This window comes from Furipterus horrens, unplaced genomic scaffold, assembly GCF_987537825.1.
Source record: "Furipterus horrens unplaced genomic scaffold, mFurHor1.1.pri manual_scaffold_12, whole genome shotgun sequence".
In the NCBI taxonomy this organism is placed as follows: domain Eukaryota; kingdom Metazoa; phylum Chordata; class Mammalia; order Chiroptera; family Furipteridae; genus Furipterus; species Furipterus horrens.
In genome coordinates this window covers 78010709-78032535 of record NW_028327182.1, presented here as the reverse complement: position 1 = coordinate 78032535, position 21827 = coordinate 78010709, and the positions used below count along the sequence as shown (strand labels likewise).

The 21827-nt window shown below is 54.0% G+C and overlaps 1 protein-coding gene across 2 annotated transcripts in view; it reads left to right on the top strand.

Annotated features, from left to right (window-relative positions):
• Window positions 1-2007: 2007 nt before the first annotated feature.
• Window positions 2008-21827, top strand: part of ADGRA2 (adhesion G protein-coupled receptor A2) — a 37012-nt gene continuing 17192 nt past the window's right edge. For both annotated transcript variants that reach the window (XM_090257972.1, XM_090257971.1), the window contains exons 1-2: window positions 2008-2631; window positions 14668-14739. In XM_090257972.1, coding sequence (XP_090114098.1) covers window positions 2369-2631; window positions 14668-14739 — 335 coding nt within the window. In that variant the 5' untranslated portion in view covers window positions 2008-2368. The remainder of the gene's footprint in view (window positions 2632-14667; window positions 14740-21827) is intronic.

Below are 21827 nucleotides of genomic sequence, written 5' to 3'. Positions count from 1 at the left end.
AGCGCTTACAAAAGAATCAGAGGGTAAGTTCACACCCCAGACCCCTTATCGCTCAGTGAGTGGTTCATTTTCCTCATCCACACTTGTAAAATGGGAAAGTAACCCCAGCTCCATTCACCTCCCTGGGTGGGGAACAGAAGCCAGAAAAGATGACCAACAGACAGGACAGCGGTTTTTGAAAATGTCTTCACCAAGCACCTCATTCCCACCTGTGGGGAAGCTTCACCTGGTAAATGTCACCTGGCCTCTACTCAGCCTCAGAGAGTGTTACAGTGGAATTCCTTTCCAGACTTCGAGTTTCTTCATTTAGCAAAAAGAAATGACAGAAAGGCTGTGTGACCCAGGCCAGGGGCCTCCTCTCCTCTTTTCTCTGAGAAGTTTTCCTCTCCCGGGCGCGGGTCGGCTGGATCGCAGACCCTGCCTCTGGGCCGTGGCTCTAAGACACACTTCGCTCTCTTGACCCTTCCTGAGGAATGCAGCCCCAGCCCGCCTGCCGCCTGCCGAGGGCTCCTGCTGGGGGAGTGCGTGGCCCTTCTCTCTTCCTACATTTGCAATCACTATTTATTTATATTTGGAAGTTCAAGGAACCAGAGCCTGCAACTGGGAGAGACTTGTGGAGCCAGAGAGGGAAAGTGACGAAGCCAGTGTCTGGGCCCCGTGTCTGCCGCCAACGGGCAAGGAAGAGAAGTTGCTTCCCTGCAAGGGTGGGGGTGGGGGTGGGGGGAGAGACGGGCCGAAAGACCACCATCCTGGAAAAGGTGCTACACACACCAGCAGGGCCAAGAACACAGAAAGAAAGTGGTGGTAAGTGCAGCAGCCACTGTGGTAGCACAGAGAACAGAAGTCCTGCTCAGGGATCCCCCACCCAAGACTTCCTGCCCCTCAGCAGCAAGGCTCTGTTAAGTGGCAGAAAAATCAGCCTTTGTGGGGAAACTGAGGAAGCAGATACACTGGGCCACACTCTTCTTCTATCCCCAGCTCCATCCCAGCTTGCATTACTGTCCAACAAAGACCCACAGGCAATTTTCATCCCCATCTCCAGCTGCCAAGATCAGGCCTACGTCCCAAGCCACCAGCCCTCTGCCTCTGGAAACTGGAGGGTGCCCCCTCTGGCTCACTCACTCATTCTCATGCCACAACTTACATTCATAAACTAGGGGGCAGGCACGGCCCCATTTTGACTCCAGAGATTAAATACTCCGAGATGTTAGCGGCTGTGTCCAAAGTCCCACAGAGCTTTCTGACTCACAGTAGGGTGTTTTTTCCACACCCCCACACAGATCCCTGCTTTTCGCCTTCTTGGGTTCCCTCATTCTCCCCCCCCCACACACACACACAAACATACGCTGGGATATGGAAAAGGTTAGACGGTAAATCTAGCCCGTCTGCCTTGGCCTTTGCCCCCTCCTTGGCCAAGTGACATGCACACCCCGCTGGGCAAGGTCACAGCGGCAGAGGAGGGTCTGGGCCTCCTTAGCCTTCGGCTGTGTCCTGCGGGGGCTGGCGTAGGGCTGTGCGAGTGAGAGCTGCGTTCCAGAATGACCCCATCAGGTCAGGGGCCAAGGGATGCTGAGTCTCAGCAACCCCAAGGCGGTGAATAAATTTCAGTCCAAAACAGGGAGCACCAGACATCTCTGGTCAAGCCGGCAGGTCCATGAAAGCCCCAGAAGCAGCAGGGTGCAGGCTGGATGGGCATGAGGACCGGAGGGTTTTGAGGAACGTGATGGCGCTGGGCTTGAAGGTCTGAGAGGGGCTGTGGAGAAGGGCAGGAGAGACCAGGAGTCTGGGATCAGGATGGGTGCAGGGGACACGCGAGGCCTCGAGCCGGCCAGCCTGCGGTCGCGCCCGGGAGGGCATCGGCCTGGCTGCGTGTGGGGAGGCGCTAGGGCCTAGCGGACGCGCTGGCGAGGGGAGGGCGCACCCTGGGGCAGGCGGGCGGGGTCTGGCGGCAGCGGGAGCTGCGCCGCGCTGAGTTGCCTCCATCCATGGCACGGAGCGGTGGCGGCGGCGGCGGCAGCAGGGGCCCGGCGCGATCCGTTAGGTCTCAGCCCAGCGCCGACCGAGCAGGCAACGCGGAGGGGCCCGGCCTCCACCAACTCCGGGGCGACGCGCAGAGACTCCGGCAGCGCCGCGGAGGGCCGCCTGCTCTGCGCTGACAGCCGCTGGCGTCCTCCCCGCCGGGGCGCTCGCCGGACATGCCCCCGGGGTGCGGCGGCGGGGACCCCGGGGCTTGCCTCCGCCCAGGGCCCCCCGCCCCGCCCTCGGGCGCCCCGGGCCCCTGCTGAGCACGCCTCCTGCTCGCCCGGGTCCCTCCGGCCGACGCGCAGACCGGCCCCAGCGCTGTCGGTCCCCGCGGGGCTATGGGCTGATGGGCGCTGGGGGACGCAGGATGCAGGGGACACCGGCGCGCCTGCTGCTGCCGCTGCTGTCGTGGCTTCTGCTTCTGGCGCGCGAGACCCGGGGCGCGCCCGGCTGCCCCGTCCCCATCCGCAGCTGCAAGTGCTCGGGGGAGCGGCCCAAGGGGCTAAGCGGCGGCGCCCCCAACCCAGCGCGCAGGAGGGTGGTGTGCGGCGGCGGGGAACTCCCGGAGCCGCCCGAGCCCGGCCTCCTGCCTAACGGCACCGTTACCCTGTGAGTACCCTCCTCGGCCGGCCTGGCCTGAACCCGGACAGGGGGACGAATGGAGACCAGACGGAAGGGGCGGGAAGAGGGGGACTGGGACGGCGCCGCCACTTCAGAGACTTTGGGACAGGCCTGATTCCAGGCGCCGAGGAGGGAGAACTAGGGGAGAGATTAGGGCTCCAGAGATGTGGCAGGAAGAAGGGGCTTCGGGGAGCGGGCGCGACCCAGGGAGAGGCGCTGCGGGCGCCCACTCACCTGCACAGGTGAAGGGAATGCGAGCGGGCAGGACCCCCACGCCCCTTGAGTTTCCAGCCCGGGCTGGTGTTGCGAATTTCGGGGACCCGAGGTGGGTGGGGTTGGGGAAAGTCTCAGGAAAGCTCGACGTCCGGGCCCAGTATGTGGCTGTGGTCGTCAGCACCGCGGAGCGTCCCAGCTGGTACCGAGGAGTCTCCCGGCTTCACCCAGCGGGCCTGGCTCCTCCAGTGGGGGGCGCTCCGTTCGCTCCCGGCTTCCAGCCGGTCGGACTACTTAGGGAGGGCGGGAAGGAAGTCTGTCTTTTGGGTGCAGGCGCTTCTGGTCCGAATGAGACCCCAGCATCTCGATTCCTCGTGGACCCCTCTCCCGCCTCGCACATCTGGGAAGTGAGCTGTGCGCGGGGTCCTGCATCCCTCCCTCCTCTCTCCCTCCCCTGGCTATGACACCAGTTTTGGCAGTTTCTCCATTGAATTTTGCTAAGAAAGAAACCTGGCAGAGGGGTAGGCGTCCCGTTTCCGTCCCCAGCCAGGGCCTTATTAAGCCTTCACTTTGCTGGCAGCCAGACCCCAAGCCTCCTCGATGGGGGTATGAAGTTCCCGCAGGAGTTAGCGACCCTCCCAACCGCAGCCGTGACCATGTGCTTGGAACTCCACGCACGCCACGCCGTGGAGTGGAGGCTTGGGCCCTCACGGCGGCCCTTTCCTTTCCTGTCGTTCTGGACCCAGCCTACAGCTGCTTCCCCTTCCCTGCCCTCCAGACCCCGGTGGCAACCGTTTCCCCAACGCCCCTTGCCCGAGTCCGGCTGGCTCACGTTCTACCCGATTGTGTCCAGAACAATACAGTAACGCCTCTGGTTGGGTGAGTTCAGAGGCTGCCGGCTTCCTGACAGGACAAGACTGGTCAGCCTCTGACGTTGGCCGCCTGGCCTGCATTTCCCAGCTGGGGTGTGTGTGCATGTGTGCTTTAGGGGGTGAAGGCAGCAGGCATGTCTGCCTTCTCTCACCTCCCAGCGGCTCAGGGATACTGCGATGGCATCTGTGGCTGCTCATTCCAGGTCCTGCTGGGTGTCCGCTCCTGCTGAAGGGTCCAGACAGGCCCAGCATTCCCCAGCCCACTCAGTTCTGGAGGAGAAAAATGCTTGCTGTGAGGCTGTGCGGGTGGTTGTGCTGAGTCCCTGCTGGGCCAGGACAGTTCTGTTCCCGAGAGGGGTATGTGTGTATATACTGGGCCTTGTGGCTGTGTCCATACACCTAGGAAGGTTGCCGTCTCTTTATGTGTCTGTTTGTCGGGATTAAGAATTCCTAACGTATTGAAGGCAGAAGGAAGGGGGAAAACGCTAAAAGATGGTTTAGCAGTACATCTTAGAATGATTTGGCAACTAATCCTTTCCAGCCATGGCTAATTCCCACCGACGCCACTCCAGGGAGAGAGTGGGGCCAGTTCTGGGTGAGAATATATTATGACAGGGGGCAGCAAACATGACTGCTAGCTCACCTGCCCATCCAAATCCGTCCCCAGAGGAAGGACCCCCTTTCATCCTGGGTCACCAATCTAGCTGGTTTAAGATACCTTCCAAAGCAACAGTCCCCTGAGCCTGGCTGGACATCCCTACAGGGACGACAGACAGGCCAAGCCAGAGAAGAACCGAGAGCCCCTTGGCTTATCAGCCTGGAGTGTGACTGAACCCCAGCTGCAGACATATTTCTTAGGTTCTCCCCCATCCCCACCCTTGACTCCCTGCCCCACCCTAGTCCCCCCCCCCCCCCCACCATGCTGGCTCCTGAAGTAGAAAGAAGCCAAATTCTTCTTGAGCAGAAGCCAGGCCAGGATTCTCTTCTCTGGGCTCAGTCCCTCCAGCACAGCCCTCCCGTCCCAACCCACCCCAGCAAGCATCTGCGGGAAGAAGGAGGAGAGGCCTGGAAAGGGGCTGCCGCCTCAGCCTGGCAGCACAGCACGAGGGCAGGAGCATGGGAACCTCCTCCACACCCTCCCAAACTCTTCCTCCTCACTCTTTTTCTTTTTCCACACAAATTCCCCTTTCACCTTTTTGCCTGTCACCTGGTAGAAACAACAGGATTTGAGCCAACAGTTTTTGCAGTGGCTTTATCCTTCCTCCTCCCCTGCTTTCCTCCAGAGGGGGCCACCAGACCCCAGTCCCCTTCACACGGCACCCTGCTGACAGGTCCTCAGGGCACGTGGGGCTCCACATTGGGAAATCCAGCAAACACCCGGTGTTGAGACTCTTCAGGCAAAGAAGGTGCCAGATAAGGGGCCTGTCTGCAAGGAGCCTCTCTGCTCAGAGAAGGCCTCCAAGCAGTTCAAAAGCGCCTCTGTGAACACGCCTATTTACCTCACGGAAAACCCTTCCACCTCCACCCTATTATCTCAACTTCTGCCTTCTGTTTTTGTAGACCACATGCCCCCCTCCCCATATCAATTCTCATTCGAGGTTTTCCAGGAAAGTAGAACTCCTGGCTTCCTTCCTGATCCAGCTGTCCCACCCTACCCCGCCCGCAGTATGGAGGCCCAGGCCACAGGACAGCTGTGGGCACTTATGCTCCTGTCCTTTTTGGGGGAAGGTCTCATGGTGGGGTGGCTTACTACGGGGAGAACCTGGGTGTGAGAGGGAGATGTAGACCACTGTGAGCCCCCAGCCACCCATGGGCAGCAGCTGATGGGCCTGCCCTCTGGTTCTCAGCTCTGGCAGTTGGAGTTGAGAGGGAGGCAGCATTGTAAGGAATTGCAAGAAAAGACTGATAATAGATAACTCCAGAAGGAAATCTTCTAGGAGGACCTCCCAGGATCTCTGAACAGCCTCTCAGAGGAGACCAGCCAGTGTCATAAATTCCTAGACTGTTTGTGCTGAAAAGGGCCTTAGAGATCAGCAAGTCCAGCCCCTACATCTACATTTTACAGCTGAGCAAGCTGAGACTGGCAGGGGAGGTCCTGGCTCTTGCTAATTAATAGTCACCCAGCTAGCTAGCGGACACCAGGGTTAGCTGGTTAGGTTCTCTTAGCGTTCCTCTCAGGTCAGGGACTCGATGTTCACCTGGCTGGACTTGGGACCCAACGCACACAAAAGCTGCTTTAAAAAACCCTGTTCCTCCCCAGCAGGACCCAGGCCCTTTTGACCTGGGAACATTCCAAAGCTGGGTGCGGAGGGAGCCAGACATGGGACAGGTCACTCCAGGTTCTTCCAGAGCCAACAAACCTTCATCCACTCAGCCTCCCAGTTGGGGGTGGGAGGGGAGGGGGAGGGGAGTTGCCCACCACATACGCTGTACACATAGGGGAGAGGGGCATTTGCCACACAGGTGTGCCTAGCCATGGCTGGACATTTTGCTCTGAGTTTGGTGGTCTTCAGAAGCACCATGGTGGGGCAGGACAGCCCCTTCACAGTTGCTTCAGCCTCAGAGAGGTAGTTCTTGAGTACAGATCTCCCTCTGGATCTCTGGCTCTGGTCAGTACCCCTCACCCCAGCCACCAGGATCCTGTTAGGGGAGTTTGGGACAGAGTGTGCCAACTGCCATGCACATAGCCTGAGGGGAGTGGAATGATGCAGGCTAGAGGGGCGGGCCCGTGCTGGCTTCCCCACCCCCTTCTCTTCCAGCGTCTTTCCCCCATATGGTTCTCATAAGGTCTGGGCTCAGAGACAGCAGCCAGAGGAAGTGGCTGTGTACAGAGAGCTTTTGTGAGGGGAGGAGGGGGGAGGGGAGAGAGTGAAGAGAAAGAAGGAAAGAAAAGAGGGAAGAAGCAGAGGTGGGAGGAGGCCAGGACCCTCCAACACACTCCCTTACCCTCCAGTGGGGCAAGGTCTCAGCTGCAAGACCCCAGGAGGGGTCCGGAACCCTGCCTGTTTGAAATGAGGGGCCCAGAAGGAGTCCAAGCTCCTCCCTGACTCTTCCCACCTACCTGCCAGAGAAGCTGGAGGCAGTCAGATGCTTCCTGGAGGTCTTGGGCTGCCCTGCCCCTGGGGCTCCCCCTCTGGTGCAGAATGTCAGGGTCCATGGTCTCATCTCAAGGCAAGCACTGGGCAGAGAACAGAGCCTTCTGGGGTTCCCTAGTTGAATCCCCATGACACCAAAGAGTCTGGAGAGGCCATGGCACTGAGCTCCAAAGACAACACCTTTAATTCAGCCCCGGGAGTGGGTCCAGGACCCAGAATGGGTTCTTTGGCCTGAATTATTCAGAACCTGAGCATGAAACCAGCCAGCCACTCCTGATCCATGAAAGGCAGACCCTTCCTACTGGCTACCAAGGATCATCCCTTTGTGTTGTGGGGGCAGCAATCTCTAGTCCTGGGGGTGAGTCTGAGAATTTCCCCCAAAGGCACAGGCCAACCAGTGTAATTTGAACCTAGCCAGAAATTGACCCTTAAATTTGGGGTCATGTTTTTAAAGGGAGAGAGTGATTCTAAGTTTAAGCCACATGGGAGTCATTGGGATAAGAACCCTTTCCTGAGGGAGAAAAAGTTCTAGCCACCTCTGTGTTTGATCCCTGGCCTTCCATTCGGTGGGCTTTCCTCACCAAAGTCCAGACCCGATGCCACACAGCCAGGCCCCTCCTCCCTTGTCACCCTGAAATAGAGATTGCCCTGCGCCTCGCTGGGCTCAGACTGGGAGCAGGGGAGGAGAGGAGGGAAATGGCCCTGAGCTGAGAAAGCAGAAGGAAAATCCGGTATCTGCTAGGAAGGGGCTGCTCAGAGGGGCTGTTTATTTTCATTCCCCCATCCCAGCCGCTGTTCTATTTAGAGCTCAGACACTGACAGGACAAGGCTGCCTCCTCCCCTTCCTCCCTCCTGGGTGAGGGGGCATCCTTCCCAAACTCCAGAACATTCCTTTGTTTTTAGGACTGGGTGATGGGGGTGGGGGAGCAGAGACGCTGGAGCTAGCTAACCCGGGCAGCCTCCCAGGACCCATGTCTCCCGGCACTGGGAGTGAGGAGAGGCAGATGGGGGAGCAAAGGGTGTGCAAGATGGATGGGGCCAGGTGAGGGGCAGGGGAAGCCAATCTGTCACCGAGGCGCTGGGAGCAGGGCAGAGGGAGCAGCCCACGGAGGGAATTCCAGCCTGAACTTGAGGGGCCAGACATCTCCCAGCTGGGAAGGGAAGGGCTCAGTGCCCCCTCCCCCCAGGACTCTTGGCCTGCTGGGAACAGTGTAGTGAGGCAGAAACCCTAGACTTCGGGCTCCTGGAGTCTCTGTATCCAGCATGGGAAAAGCTGTCAAATATAGAGAGCGAGTCTTCTGTACAGACCCTTCTTTCACAGAGAAGAAAACCCAGGAGAGGGCTGACCTGGCTGGGGTCACACAGCTCCTAGCCAGACCCCAGGGCTCCTGCTCCCAGTCAGCCTCTTCCCACACTGACCAATCAGAGATGTCATCCCTGGGGACAGACAGGGCAGCTATGCTAACCCACTTCCTCCACAAGGATTTGGAAGCCAGGGAAAAGGGGCGGCCATCCCCAATGACAGCCTAACAAGTATATGTGTATTTGGGGGAAAAAACGGTCGTCGCCAGGAAAAGTGGGACCACGGTGTCTCAAGCATTCTCCCTGTGTTTCCTGTCCCTCTCCCCTCCCAGCGCCTGGACTTTGCAACCCTAGGGTGTCCCAGGAGAGCTGTGCTTAGAGACAGGTTTGCTCAGGAGGGAGCTCTGCCAAGACTGACTGGGGGGAGGTGGGAGGGTACCTGGGAATGGAGGTAGCAGGAAATTGCCCTTTGTCTTGGGAAAACCAGGGTTTAGCATGAACTCTGGCTACTGACCACCCCTACCATCCCCAGAGCTCTATCCCTCCACAGACCCATCCATTCATTCTGAGAGACCTGGTCTCTTTCCTCAGGGCCTTAGGGGCTTGTCATGGAGACCAGAGACAGACTCACAGAGCAAGGCAGGATCGGGGCCGGGACTCCCAAGGACATCTTCTGGGATGGAAAGATTAGAGATAATTTATACTTATGTATTCAAGACTGATAAAAGGTTGATCCTTTCAAGTTTACTTGAATTTAAAAAGAAACACTTTCTTTACCCAAGAGCTTGGCTCCCCAGTGGTGAGACTTCAAGCCATGTGTGGAGGAAATGTTGAGGGTGGACGGGGAGTAACTTCCCAGTTTCCTCCAGTCAGGTGGGCACACACTCACAATTATTCTATCCTGTCTGACATATCTCCCTCCTCCTTCCGTGCTTGGAAGGCTATGCACACCGTCTCATGCCTGAGGCACCAGTGTGTTACACGGGGCTGAGCACACAATAGGTGTCAGTGTAGGTGTGGAGAACACATGAATGAATGCCTAGGTGTGAATGATCACAGCAGACTGACTCCATGTGCCCAAATGAGGGTGCTGGGGGCCCCGAATCCCCATCAAAAGCATGCTGTCCATCTCCCACAAACACCAGCTCACTGCCAAGACGGGGTGCCTGGTAGAGAGGGTAGGTTAGAGAAAAGGAGACAAGGAAGCTTTATGTATAAGAGCCATTGCGAGACTGTTTGTTCTCTTGATCTTGATCTCAGGCCCTGCCTAGGCAGTCCAGCTTCAAGGCTAAGGTCAGAAACTGTCTCAGGACAGGACCCTGCAAAGCCTAGGAAAGAAATGCCCTACCTGAGTCTCGTGCTAACCAGGTTCGGGGCTGACTGGACAGGCTTCCAGCAAAGGGACAGGATCATGGAAAGTACAGGAGTGTTGAATGTTCTCTCCAGCAATGACGTCCCCTGCAATCAGGTTAAATGGACACAAAGGGCAGCTGGAAAGGAAGGCAAGCCACAGGCGGGTAGCCGTCAGCCTGAGGGTGTGCGTCAGAGCAGAGCCTGGGGACCAGCGGCGCCTCGCTTCTGGAGGCCCCGCTGTCGTATCCCCCGTACTGAAATGCACCCCCATCCTTCATGAAATATAATTACTGCTAATTAGCATAATAGGATATTTGGTAGTTGCTTAGTTAAGCATTTATTAATTTCAATTTATTTATATTTCAGAGGCAGTGATTTTTTTTTTTTTTTTTTTTTTTTTTTTTAGGGTTTTAGATATTTTTGTGAGCCCTGGAAATTGCTTGAAGGCCCTGGGCAGTACACCCTGATGGTCAGGGCACATGATGGTCCTGAGGCCTTTCTGGTATCAGCAAGCAGACCACTATGCAGGCCATGGTTCTTGCAGCCCTGTGTGCGGGGGTGGGGTATCTTATATGTATGACTTTCTGCACGTGGGAGAGCCATTTTGCTCAGGCATATGCTGGCCCCACGCCCCACAGAGCAGTGTCCACGTGACCCCTACAGGGTCATCTTTAATGTCAGGCTGGGATCTGGTGAGTTCCTGTGGCTTCCCAGAGCCCACAGGGCCTCTCTGTAGACGCCAGCCACTCGCTCCCTTGGCCTGGAGCCTCATTAGTGGTAACTCCGCTTGCTTCTGTTCCCTAAAATAGGACCCTAGCTGGGAGAGAGTTTTGAAATGGACTCAGTGTGCCCCTCTCCTTGGTCAGATTTCAGATTCTGGGGTAGAGAACAGGGGACTCCAGGGACTGGATGCCTTCCTATGAAAATTTGATGTTGGAGTGGTGGTGTTGGGGGGTGGGGGAGGCAGGAAGAAAGGAGCTGGAGATGCTGGCTGAGCCAGCCAGAGGTCTGTGAGGTGGGGCTGGGGTGTCTGGGAAGGAAACCCACCTGGCTGGCTCCCTGAGCTGTTGCAGGGCTAGAGGCTGGTGCAGGCCGAGGAAGTGTCTGTCTGGTAGTTTTTTTGTTGTTTTTTGTTTTGGGGTGTGTGCATTGAGAGAGAGAGAGAGAGAGAGAGAGAGAGGTGAGGCCAAGACTGGCACTGCATTTGCATCGCTGGAAAGAACCTTGGGGCCACCTTGGGGCCAAGGCTCCCTTCTTCCCGGCCTGATTATTGGGCTGCCCTGCCTGTCTTCCTCCCATGAGGCAGCCTAGCATGGTGGGAACACAGTGCGAGGCTGTGTGTGTGTTTCACCTACCCCACTGGTAGTCCTGTGACTGCCAGCTCTCTACCTGCCCAGAACAACGCCAGACCCACCAGAGGCAGCTCTGGGGAAATAAACCAACAAGCACAATTGAGGCCATTCTCTGGGTAGTCTGAGTGTAAAGTAAAATTTCCTCAGCCCTATCTAGGTTGTTAAGGCCAGAAGATCCAAGTCTGGGTATCTGGGGACTTAAGTCATACAGATGTCTGCCTGAAGTCTGTCCAAGAACTGGAACTGTGGCAGGAAGAGGGCTCGTTGGAGAAGGATGAAATGCTGTTTGCCTGGTGTCCCTGCTTTTGTGAGTGGCTTAGAGTGTGTGGGATCAAGGACAGGTTCTCTGCAACAAGAAAAAAATTTTCATTTCAAGACTTTCAGGGCTGACCTTTGCACCAGGCTAGCCAAGCTGGAAACATGGGTTACAGCTGACCCCCACTCCATTCTGCCCTCTCCTCCCCAGCACAACAGAGGCTGCCTCAGGGAGAGTGAAGGGGTCTGGCCTGCAGGGGATTTGGGTTCAGGGTAGAGAGGATGGGATGCAAGAGATGAGCCATTTGGGGCTGGAGGCTGGTCCTCACCTGTCTCAGGGGCTGGTCCCTGCTCCTTTGCTTTGCTCCCACGCTACATACACGCACACGCACGCACGCATACGTACATCACCCCAGTTGCCTCAGTATCTCTCATGCAATCCAAACTTCTTCCTGGGGAGGTGCTGGCCACAAGGAGACTAATTGAGGATTAGAGCCACTAGCCACACATGGCTCCTGAGCACCTGTAATGTGCCTATTCATTGAGACGTGCTGCAGGGAGAGCATACACATCAGATTCTGAAAACTGAGTACAAAAAAGAAAAAGAAATATACCTCAATAATTTTTTATGTTAATTACATGCTGAAATGATAACATTTTGGATATATGGGCAAAATGAAATATTAAAATTAATCTAATTCTTAAACTTAAAAAATTTGGCTACTTGAACATTTTAAATTATTTATGCAGCTTGCATTGAACTTCTGTTGTTGAGCTCTAGGTTAAAAAATTTGGAGTTCAAGTGTGAAAGGTTGAAAAGTCTAGACCTGTCTGGACAGGGTTCTCAAATTAGGATCCCAGCTTTTAATCTCAGGGATTTGGGAGTTGGAAAATTTTTAAATGTTCTGTTTTCAATTCAATGGCCTTTTAAAAAATCTCTTGCAGATAATTCTTTATTAAAAGGCATTTTCATAATATAAGCTTTTCATTTCTAAAGTCAATGTTTCTTGAAATGGAATCCTCAGATATTTTCACAGGCAATAAGATACTGTTTCCCTCCCTTTAACAGGTCCATACCGAACCCACACCTCAGAAATTATGTCCTCAGGCCTCCTGCTTCACAGATGGGGCTGTGATAATCTGGCAGCCCTGCTCCTCTGTCGTTCCACACCCTCCACCTCTCCCCTTTGCCCACCAACTCCACCAGCATCCCCATCCTCTCTCTCTCTCTCTCTCTCTCTCTCTCTCACACACACACACACACATACACACACGTACCCAGGGAGGAGCAACACCTGGGAGAAACCCCTGGGGTTTGGGGTAGACTGAAAAGGATGCCTTTTTTTTCATTTTTTAAAAATTTTATTTATTTCTTAGAGAGAGGGGAGGGAAGAGAGAAAGAGAGGGAGAGAAACATCCATGTGAGAAAGAAATATTGATCGGTTGCCTCTCGCATGCCCCCATCTGGGGACCTGGCCCACAACCCAGGCATGTACCCTGACCAGGAATAGAACCAATAGCCTTTTGGTTCGCAGGCCAGCATGCAATACAACTGAGCCACACTAGCCAGGACTTACCTTCCTGACAGTTCAGGACCCCTCCCTGACATTACTAAGGATACTGGGGAGAAGTGGGGAGGTTCTTGGCTTCTACAACTTTTAATATAACCTCTGAAGCTCACATTCTGGGGGTGTATTGAGGGAATGAACTGGAGGTGAGGTGAGGCAAGGCAGGCTCTTTTTTTTTTTTTTAATTGATTTTAGAGAGAGAGAGAGAGACATTTATTTGTTGTTCCACTTATTTATGCATCATTGATTGATTCTTGTATGTGCCCTGACTGGGGATTGAACCACAATTTTGCCATATCAGAATGATGCTCTAACCAACTGAACTACCCCACCAGGGCCACTGCAGGCTTAGATTTAAAAGTCACACCATCAAGAGCCAGTCACCACCAAGGGGGCCACCCCAGCTCCACCAGGGCCTGAATGAAACCATTAGAGGCACTAAGAAATGACAAGACTATTTATGATTTTTCCACCACCATGTGTAATGTGAAATAAAGCTATTCTAATCCATAAAATGAGAATAAAGGGGTTCATGAAAGTTCTAATTGCTTATATAGTGACTTCTGTTATATACGTTTGGAAATACCAGGATAACATTATGTGTGTGTGTGTGTGAAGCACTTTGGAAACCCAGCATTCCCCGCCTCAACTCTTCCACACACTCATCCTTCAGGTCCTACTGGGAAATGCCATCGTTGGAGGAACGGTTAGGCAGGGACAAGAAGGGTAGGAAGGGTCTCTGTGGAGAGGGGAGGAGGGAAGAAGGAGATGAGGTCTCCATCCCTTCCCAGTGACCCAGAAAGCCCCTTCTACTCCTGCCTCCATCAAGGCCATTGTCTGTTCTCCACAAGCCCTTGAACTTGGGGTAACTGGAATGTCCCATGTCTGGGGTCTTCTTACTGCCTGTTGGTGTATTCACCCACACAGCTCCAGTGAGCTTTGGGGCAGCACTCAGACAGCTCCTCTCACGCCTGTCCCCAGCCCCTGCCCTCTCCCTACTGTCCAGCTCAGAGGCTTCCCACTCAAAAGAAGTCCCCAGGCCTATACCTCTGGCCTTCCCAGGTCCACCAGAAGGAGCATAGGAGGGAAACCCTTTGCCTTATCCCTGAGCAGGCAGGAGTTTGGGTGGAGAGGTTCATTAAAGTGTTTGAATAAGCAATTAACTCAAGGGATGAGCCCTTTGGCTGGTCTGAAATGCCCTCCTCACAGCAGGGAGCTGGGCAGAGAAAGGCTGAGTGGGTGGGCCAGTGGGTTCAGGCAGCTGGCTTGGGGCCTCTTTCCTCCTCCCTTAAATACAAACTAATAAATAAACAGAGCTCCGAGTTGGCAGAAAGGCTGGGTGGTGGTGAGGGGGCAGGGCCCTATCAGTTTTCTGTTAAGGCTGCAGACAGATTTAGGGAGGCAAATGCACTCAGGCCCCCTAAGTGGGGGCCCTTTCAGGGCTGGGAATGTCCCCTTCCAGTGAGGTCCTCAGCTCACAGAGAAAGTGCCGAAGACCCCAAGGAGGGGCAACTCCTCCCATCTGCCTCCACACCCACTGGGCTTACTGCTCCACCTGCCAGAGCCCTGACCCAATCCAGGTCATTCTCCCCACCGCTGTCCTCAGGAAGTTGGGCTGAGCGATTGGGCTAGACAGAGCTTTGGAGGGCTGGAAGGGGGCGCTGTGGGCTGGACCCTGAGGTTCCAAGGTGTAAAGGAGCATTGACTGCAACTTTACACCTACACAGCCCACTGTATACAGAACCCTAAGTCAGACGAGGCCATGGGGCCGCCCAGGGCAGGTGAAATGTCTGATTTGGGGCTCAGTGGGTTGAACAGTCTGTCTGAACCATTTGCTGGCTCCTCCCTACAGTCTCCTGGAGCTGATGGGGCGTCTGCTGCCCTGTACAGCTTTGGGCAGCACCATTTATACAGAATGAAGCTGGGACGGCTATAGTGGTGAAGCTGGCTCCTCATTCCATCGACACTTTCCAGCTGTAACAGCACATTCTCCTGTGTTCTCCCTCTTCCTCAGGCTCTTGAGCAACAACAAGATCACTGGGCTCCGGAATGGATCCTTCTTGGGACTGTCCCTGCTGGAGAAGTTGTGAGTGCTGGGGCAAGGTGGGGTGGAGGAGGGGGGTGGAGGTTATGGGCAAGAGCTCAGTCCAGGGAGGATGAGGAGCATGAGTTGCTAAGGGACCCCACAACGCAGAACCTGCTGGCCAAGAGTCAGACCCACTGGGACCCTGTCCAGGACTTGACCACCCAGTGAAAGGCAGTGAGGGGTTTATCTGCGAGAGAGACCAAGTCCTGCACCAGTGGCAGCAGAGAGAAGTAGAGAAACCTTGCTGGTCTAGGCAGGGATGGGGCTCAGGGAAGCTCATTAACACTCTTTAATGAGCAATTAGCTATGAGGACTGAGCCCCTTAGTGGGCCAGAAGCCTCTGCCTCCTCCCAGCTGGGGGCCCACCATAAAGAAAGGGCTGAGAGAGGGTTTAGTGTGACTGAGACCTCTTTCCTCAGCAAACAGAGCCCCAGGGGCCAGACCCTGGGCTGAGGTTGGGGATACCGATCACATTGAAATCCACCCCCTCCTGGTTCAGAGCTGCTGGTTTAGAGCTGCCCTGCAGACCCAGGCAGGCTGGCAGCAGACCTAGGAGGACCTGCTAGCCCAAACGAACTTACTTAACCTGCCAAATGGGGTGACTGAACCAACCCCTCTCTCAATTCCCGGTCGAGTTGGCATGCTCCAGGATCCACAGGCTGTGCCAGAGTTTTGAGTCCTGTCTCTTCCACAGAAGACCTGGGCTTCCCATTCCTCCTGGAGACCGAACCCTTCTACCTGCCCCTCTGCCCGCCCCCCTTCTCTCCCAGCTCTGCTCCCACCCTGCTGGGCATTCCTGAGTCCTCCCACAGGGCCCCTGCCTCCTGTAGTACCATTTTGCCTAAAAGGCTTGGATCAGTATGATGGAGGATACAAAAGAATAAGACTGAAGCCGAAGAGATTATAATCTATTGGAGACCTCAGACAATGCCGTATATATGTTAGAATTAGGTAGGATGGGGCTCCCGTGAAGTCCAAAGGAAGGATCAGTCAGTGAAGGCTGGAAGCTTCAAGGGGAAGTGAGAGGCAATATCTACATGACAAAAAGTTTAGACCTTGAACCAGAACAACCTTATGAGGTTGTCTCTATCACACCTACTTCACAGGGGAGGGGAAAGCCTCTCCTCCAAACTCTCCACCTCTGCCCCAGGCGGTGGAGACAGCTTGATGGCCTGCATATAGGGGGCCTGAGGGGGTCTTGGGATGTTGACTTCAGTGGATGCACACAGCTGTGTGACCAGGTTCCTCTGGCCGTCTTCGTCTGCTGGGCAGCTCACAGACAGGGTGATCCAGGCAAGGAGGAAGAGCTGCCACCAAGCTGCTGTGTAAATGTCTCCTCGGGAACCAGCAAACAGGGCAGGTTTTGTCCTCCCAGAGCAGTTAGCCTTTGGGGAGCTCCAGTTCCTATGCTCAGCCCAGGCTTGGTCTTAGAGGGCTGAGTGGCAGGAAACCAGACTCTCCTTCTAAGATCTTTTGGAGGAAGACAAACCGCAGCTGCCTCACCAGCTCTCTGCTTTGCCCCACAAGGGCCAGTCACCACCCAGAGACATTCTCCCTTCTCCTTAGCATGAGCTGGCGCTGCTCTGAGCCCCTCGTAGCCTCCCTGACATCTTCCCATCTTCACCCTCTTGCTGCACCAGGAAAGAGCTGCGCGGGGCCTGCCCCCTCCTCATCCTTCACCCTCCCAAGGGTAGGTCTTCTGATGGAGATGAAAAGGATGGCCCTTTTCTTCCCATCCATGCCGACACGCTGAATCGGACTCTGGCCAGCACAGCAGGTGCATGCAGAGCATGGGAGGCAATCGGAAATTGGGGGAATAGTCAAAGAACAATGACTAAATCCTGAGTCATGTGAGGAGGAAGGGGTGCTGGGCATGAGAAAGGGCACTCAAGCGGGAATTCAAGGTCCTGAGTGCAAGCCCCTGCTCTGTTAGGAGGCATTCTAGTCATTCATTTTAGAGAAACTTATTGAGCCCCCTTTATTTAGTATATTTTATTTTCATTTATATATCATAAGTCTCCTTTATTTATGTGTTAAGCTCTGTTCTAGGCACGGGGAGCGAACACAATAGACAAGTGCCTGCCCTCCTGAAACGTACCCTCTACTGACGGGGACCCAGAAAGTAGCAAATAAATGTATAATATGTCAGGAGACGATAAGTGCTACAAAGAAAAACAAAGCAGAGTAAAGGGAATAGAAAGCAATGGGGGGGGGGGTTGCTGTTCTGTTTAATGAGGTCAAGGAAGGCCTCGCTGACAGGGTGACAGCCTGAGACCTCAAGGGACGGGGTAACTGGGAGGAATTGGAGGGTGGAGAGCAGCTGTTGGCAAGGCCCTCGGGTCCGGAGTGTGCCTGGTGAGTGAGGAACAGAAGGGCAGTGTGACTGGGAAGTGGTCAGAGATGAGGTCAGAGGGGTGCTGGGGTGGATGCCAGGTTGGGGCCTGTTTCCTCATCTGTAAAAAGGGGAGTGGGGGCAGGGTGATTTGTACAGGGCATTATGGATTTAAAATTCTATGAGCCTCTGTGTGTGTGTGTGTGTGTGTGTGCTATCCACAAGTGCTGCATGTGAAGGAAAAGACTGAAGATCAAAGTGATGTGGCCAGTCATTGCAAAGGAGGGGAGGCCTCTGAGCAGAGGCAGGCACTGTCTTCAGCAGGTGCCCAGGCTTCCCAGGGACAGAAGGGCAGTACAGGGGCTGAAGGACCTAGGGTCTCCAGCATGGTTGATCACTACTGTGGCAGGTTGGAAGGGGCCTGAGAATTGTTTACAAGGTATGCAGGCAATTCTCATGCTCATCCGGGGTTGGGAACCAGTGGACCAGATGACCCCTAGACTGTGGGCCTATTCATGACAAATGAGACGCCGTGGCCCGGGTGTGCAGTTGGTGCCAGGAAACACTGATCTCTCTGTCCTGTCAGGCTGAGACGTCCAGACTTGGGCAGCTGAGCCCAGGGCAGCTTAACATCCTACAGTCCACAGCAGCAGGTCCCATGGGAGGGCCGGGCCTAGTCTAACAACTAAAGGGGTAGGTCTGGGCTGCTCTAGAAAATGCCAGCACGGCCTGCCTGTGCTGAGAAGCCCTCTGGCCTCTGAGAACGGTCCAGTGTAAGCGTGTGGGGGAATAGGTCTGCACAGTCGCTGTTTGCAATGCAGGACCCTGAGGCTGGGGAGGGGACAGAAAGAACCAAGAGCAGGAATGTGGCTGAGTTGTTCCCACAGGAGTACCCAGGCTCCAAAGAGGTTGGGGTGAGGGTAGGGATAGACCTTTCTCGGCCAGGCAGGATGGACAAGAAAACCTGAAACAGGGTCCAGCAGAGGAGTTTGTGGCCGGAAGGGCCCAGACATGGGTGAGACCTTCCTCTCTGAATCCCACCACCCCTCAGCGTGGACAAGCCTCTTTGTTGCACAGAGGAAACACTTCTGGGAGGGGAGTGGGCAGGCTATGAAGGGGTACAGAGCTTTTCTCTGCAGTAAAATGAGGCCTGGGATTGAATCCTGCCTCTGCCATTTACCTTTTGGGTGCCTGTCCAAGCGTCAGGTTTCTCACCTGGAAAATGGGGCAAGGCATGACCCCCTGACAGGTTGTCATGGGAGTGGCTGGGTTCCTCTAGGAAGAGAGCTCCAGACAGCCTGGGCTTTCAGTCAGTAAATGGCTGTTCCCTTCTCCTCGGAAAGAGTTCCAAGTTGCAAGATGTTATACGCCCCCTCGTTGCGTCGGCTTTGTCCAGAGGCCCCCCAGCCTTGAGCAGGCAGTCACGTAGATGAAATGGACGTGCTGAAAGTATCCGACGCTGGCTCATTCCTCTGGGGCTTCGCATCTCTGCCCAGATCCCCCACCACGCGCGTTCAACAGGGAGCGGACCACCAGAAGGCTTCCCAGGGCTCCGAGGATGCCCTCGTCACAGTGAGAAGTCCCCACCGGGGACCAAGTGGGCCACAGGGCAGACAGCCCCCGGAGGAGTCCGCAGGAGCCAGTGGATGTGTGGACACCGCCCCCAGAGGCTGTGCGCCTGAAGGAAAGGGCCCAGGGCGGGGAGCCTGCTCAGCCCCAGGATGATTTGTCATTGCCTAATGAGATTAATAAGCCCGGAGGGGGTGGAGGGGCTGGTATGCAGGGGGATGGGGCACTCATTAGAAGCAGATGGTCATGGGAATGGTGGCAAGTTGGGGCCTGGGGGTGGAGTGCGGTTCACCCGCCAGGTGGTTTCTATTAATCTGTAGGCGGGGCCAGGGAGTTCGGTCCCTCCTCCCCCGTCCCATCCCCCCTGACAGTGGGGAGGAATGCGGCGGAGAGGCTGCCCTGGGCTCTGGCGCAGCTGAAGGCCGGGAAGGGAGGCTGATGGGTTCGAGGACAGCCCTCTTGCTTGCTGTTGTAGGTCCAATCCCTGGCTCAGGGTATGTGCTCAATAAATACCTGTCGGATGATATCAGAGATGAGAGGGCCTAGGGCTTGGGGGTGAGAGGGAGGCTGGAATCATCTTGGATTTCCTCCCAGCCACCAGAACCTCTCCTCGTCCTCCCGGCAGACAACCTCTGTACCTGCGGGGTTTTGTTGGCCCCCTTCTCAGCCAGGCCCTGCTTTCTAATGAACCCTGGAAGTCCTGGAGGAACCAGGGAAAGCTGCTCTGTGGCCTCCGAACCAATAATTTAGTTTCCAAACCCACAAGCAGGGAGGTCTGCAGGGGCCAGACACAGCTAACTGTGCCGTCCCCACCCTGTCCAGACGTGGTACACACATGCACACACACAAACGTACACATGCACACTCTGTTATGCAGACGCACACACTCTCTTAACAGCTTTAATGAGATATAATTTACATACCATAAAGTTTGCCCATTTAAAACGTACAATCCAATGGTTTTTAGTGTATTTACACAGTTGTGCAATCATCATCATCATCTAATTTTAGAACATTTTCATCGTCCTCAAACCTTGAATCATTAGCAGTCACTCCCCATTCCTCCACGCCCTATTTCCCAGCCCTAAGCAACCACTAATCTACTTTCTATCTCTGTAGTTTTCTCTGTAGATTTGGACATTTCATATAAATGAGATTATGTGGTCTTTTGTAACTGGATTCTTTTACTTAGTATAATGTTTTCAAGGTTCATTCATATAATAGCATGTATCAGTACCTCATTCCTTTTTATGGCTGAATAATATTCCTTGTATGATGATACTACATTTTGTTTATTCACTTATCAGTTGACGGATATTTAGGGGTTTTCCACTTTGGGGCTTATTGTGAATAATGCTACTGTGAACATTCTGGTACAGGTTTCTGTGTGGGTGTATGTTCACCTCCCAGGGATAGCTACCTACGAGTGGAAATGCTGTGTCACATGGTAGCTGCCATGCTGTTTTTCAAAGTAGCTGCACCCTTTTACACTCCTACCAATAATATACAAGGGCTCCAATCTTTCCACATCTTCATCACTACTTGCTATTGTCTATCTTTTTTATTGAATATGAAGTGGTATTGTAACCAAAAAGTCAGGTTTGCCTGCCTGCCGCAACGAAAGCCAAATTCGTGATACAGGTGTTGGTACAAAAGGAAAGGTTTATTCAGGTGCTGCGACCTGGGAGAATGGTGGGCTCCCATCCCAAGACCATCTCTCCTTCCTGCTCGAGGTCTAGGCTCTTATAGGGATAGGGAGTGGAGAGCTTTTTTTTCCATCCAATTATCTTGCTAGTTTTCAGCACGCTTAGACACTGTCTAGTCATCTTTCTAATTTTTGGTGCTTTTGGATCCTGTCCATTGATATTTCTAGCTTTTGGCACCACTCAGTGTAAGAACCTGCCCCTGTGCCATCCTGGCCAACGGCAGAGACTCCCCAGCGCTCCGAGTGACTGTCTCTGGTAACAGTTACCCCCTTCAAAACTCTGGACCCTTTTAATCTTACAAGGGTAAGTGGATGGAGGTCTCATCTTTGATAGTTTCTTCCTGCTGTCAAGGGATGTAGTATTACCTATATCCCCTGGTCTATGCATTCTTGTTGTCTCCTAGAGGAAGAAGGGGGAGTCAAGGATGGAGGGAAGCCTTTATGTGAAGGAGAAAGATTGCTGTCTTCAAAAGGCAACATAGGCAGTGTCTAGAGGACAGCACCGCTGAGCAAGAGAAGCTAGTAGACTGCTTCATATTTTAAGAGGTGGTGCTGCAGATGGGTTTTTTAAGTGAAACCTGGGGTTCCATCAGCCCAAACAGCTCAACAAACCTGCTCATAGATCTCGGGTGGGAAGAGTTCACTTCCAGGCCCTTCCGTGCGAGTCAGGAGCACCTGGAGCTGGAGAGTATGTTCCAGCAGGACTTCTAAACATAATTGCTGCTTTTCAGGGGAAAAAGATTATTTATGCATGCAATTTCCAAAGTAAATCTCGGGCCAATAATGGAAGGGGGCAGTCTGGCATATCAAGAAAACTATACATAAGTTTTTGATTCTCGAACTGGCATTCTGGAGTTTGAAGGAATGCCTGTTTTTGTAATCGTCTGGTCACTCCAGTAACCAACACCACAGTTGAATTTTTATTGGTTAGTTTCGTATTTAGCACTGAGCATGTAGTTCCCATTTCTATGAGGAAGTCGATTAGCTTGTTCCCCACTGTCAATTGTACCCCAATCTCCTGTGGAGAAACAGTAATAGGTCAGGAGCTGTCTAGGGGAGTCCCTGGGTCTCCTCATTCATTATCAAATTCATCATTCCTTTCTAACATTTCTCAGTGAGGATTTCTAGCCTTTCTTTTTTGTTTTTTTAGTTCCAGGCAGTCCTTTCTCTAATGGCCTTCCTCTTTGCAATAGGCACATTGATTGGCACCTAGTGGGTCTTTCCCTTTCCTTTTTGGGTCCTGCCTCTCCTGGTATTTCCACAGCTTCTAAGAAAACATGGCCTACTTTAATTTACTATTTCCCGGGCATAGTAAACATTAAAGGTTATGTTCATCAGCTGGGAGGGATTCATTCCCAATGCCCTGTCCAAACATTGGAGCTTCCTTCTGATATCCAAGGCACTTTGCCCAATCAAAGTCATGTGTACCATCTGGACATTTTCTGGTGCCTGTGGGTCAGCATCAGTGTGTTTTCTTTCTTT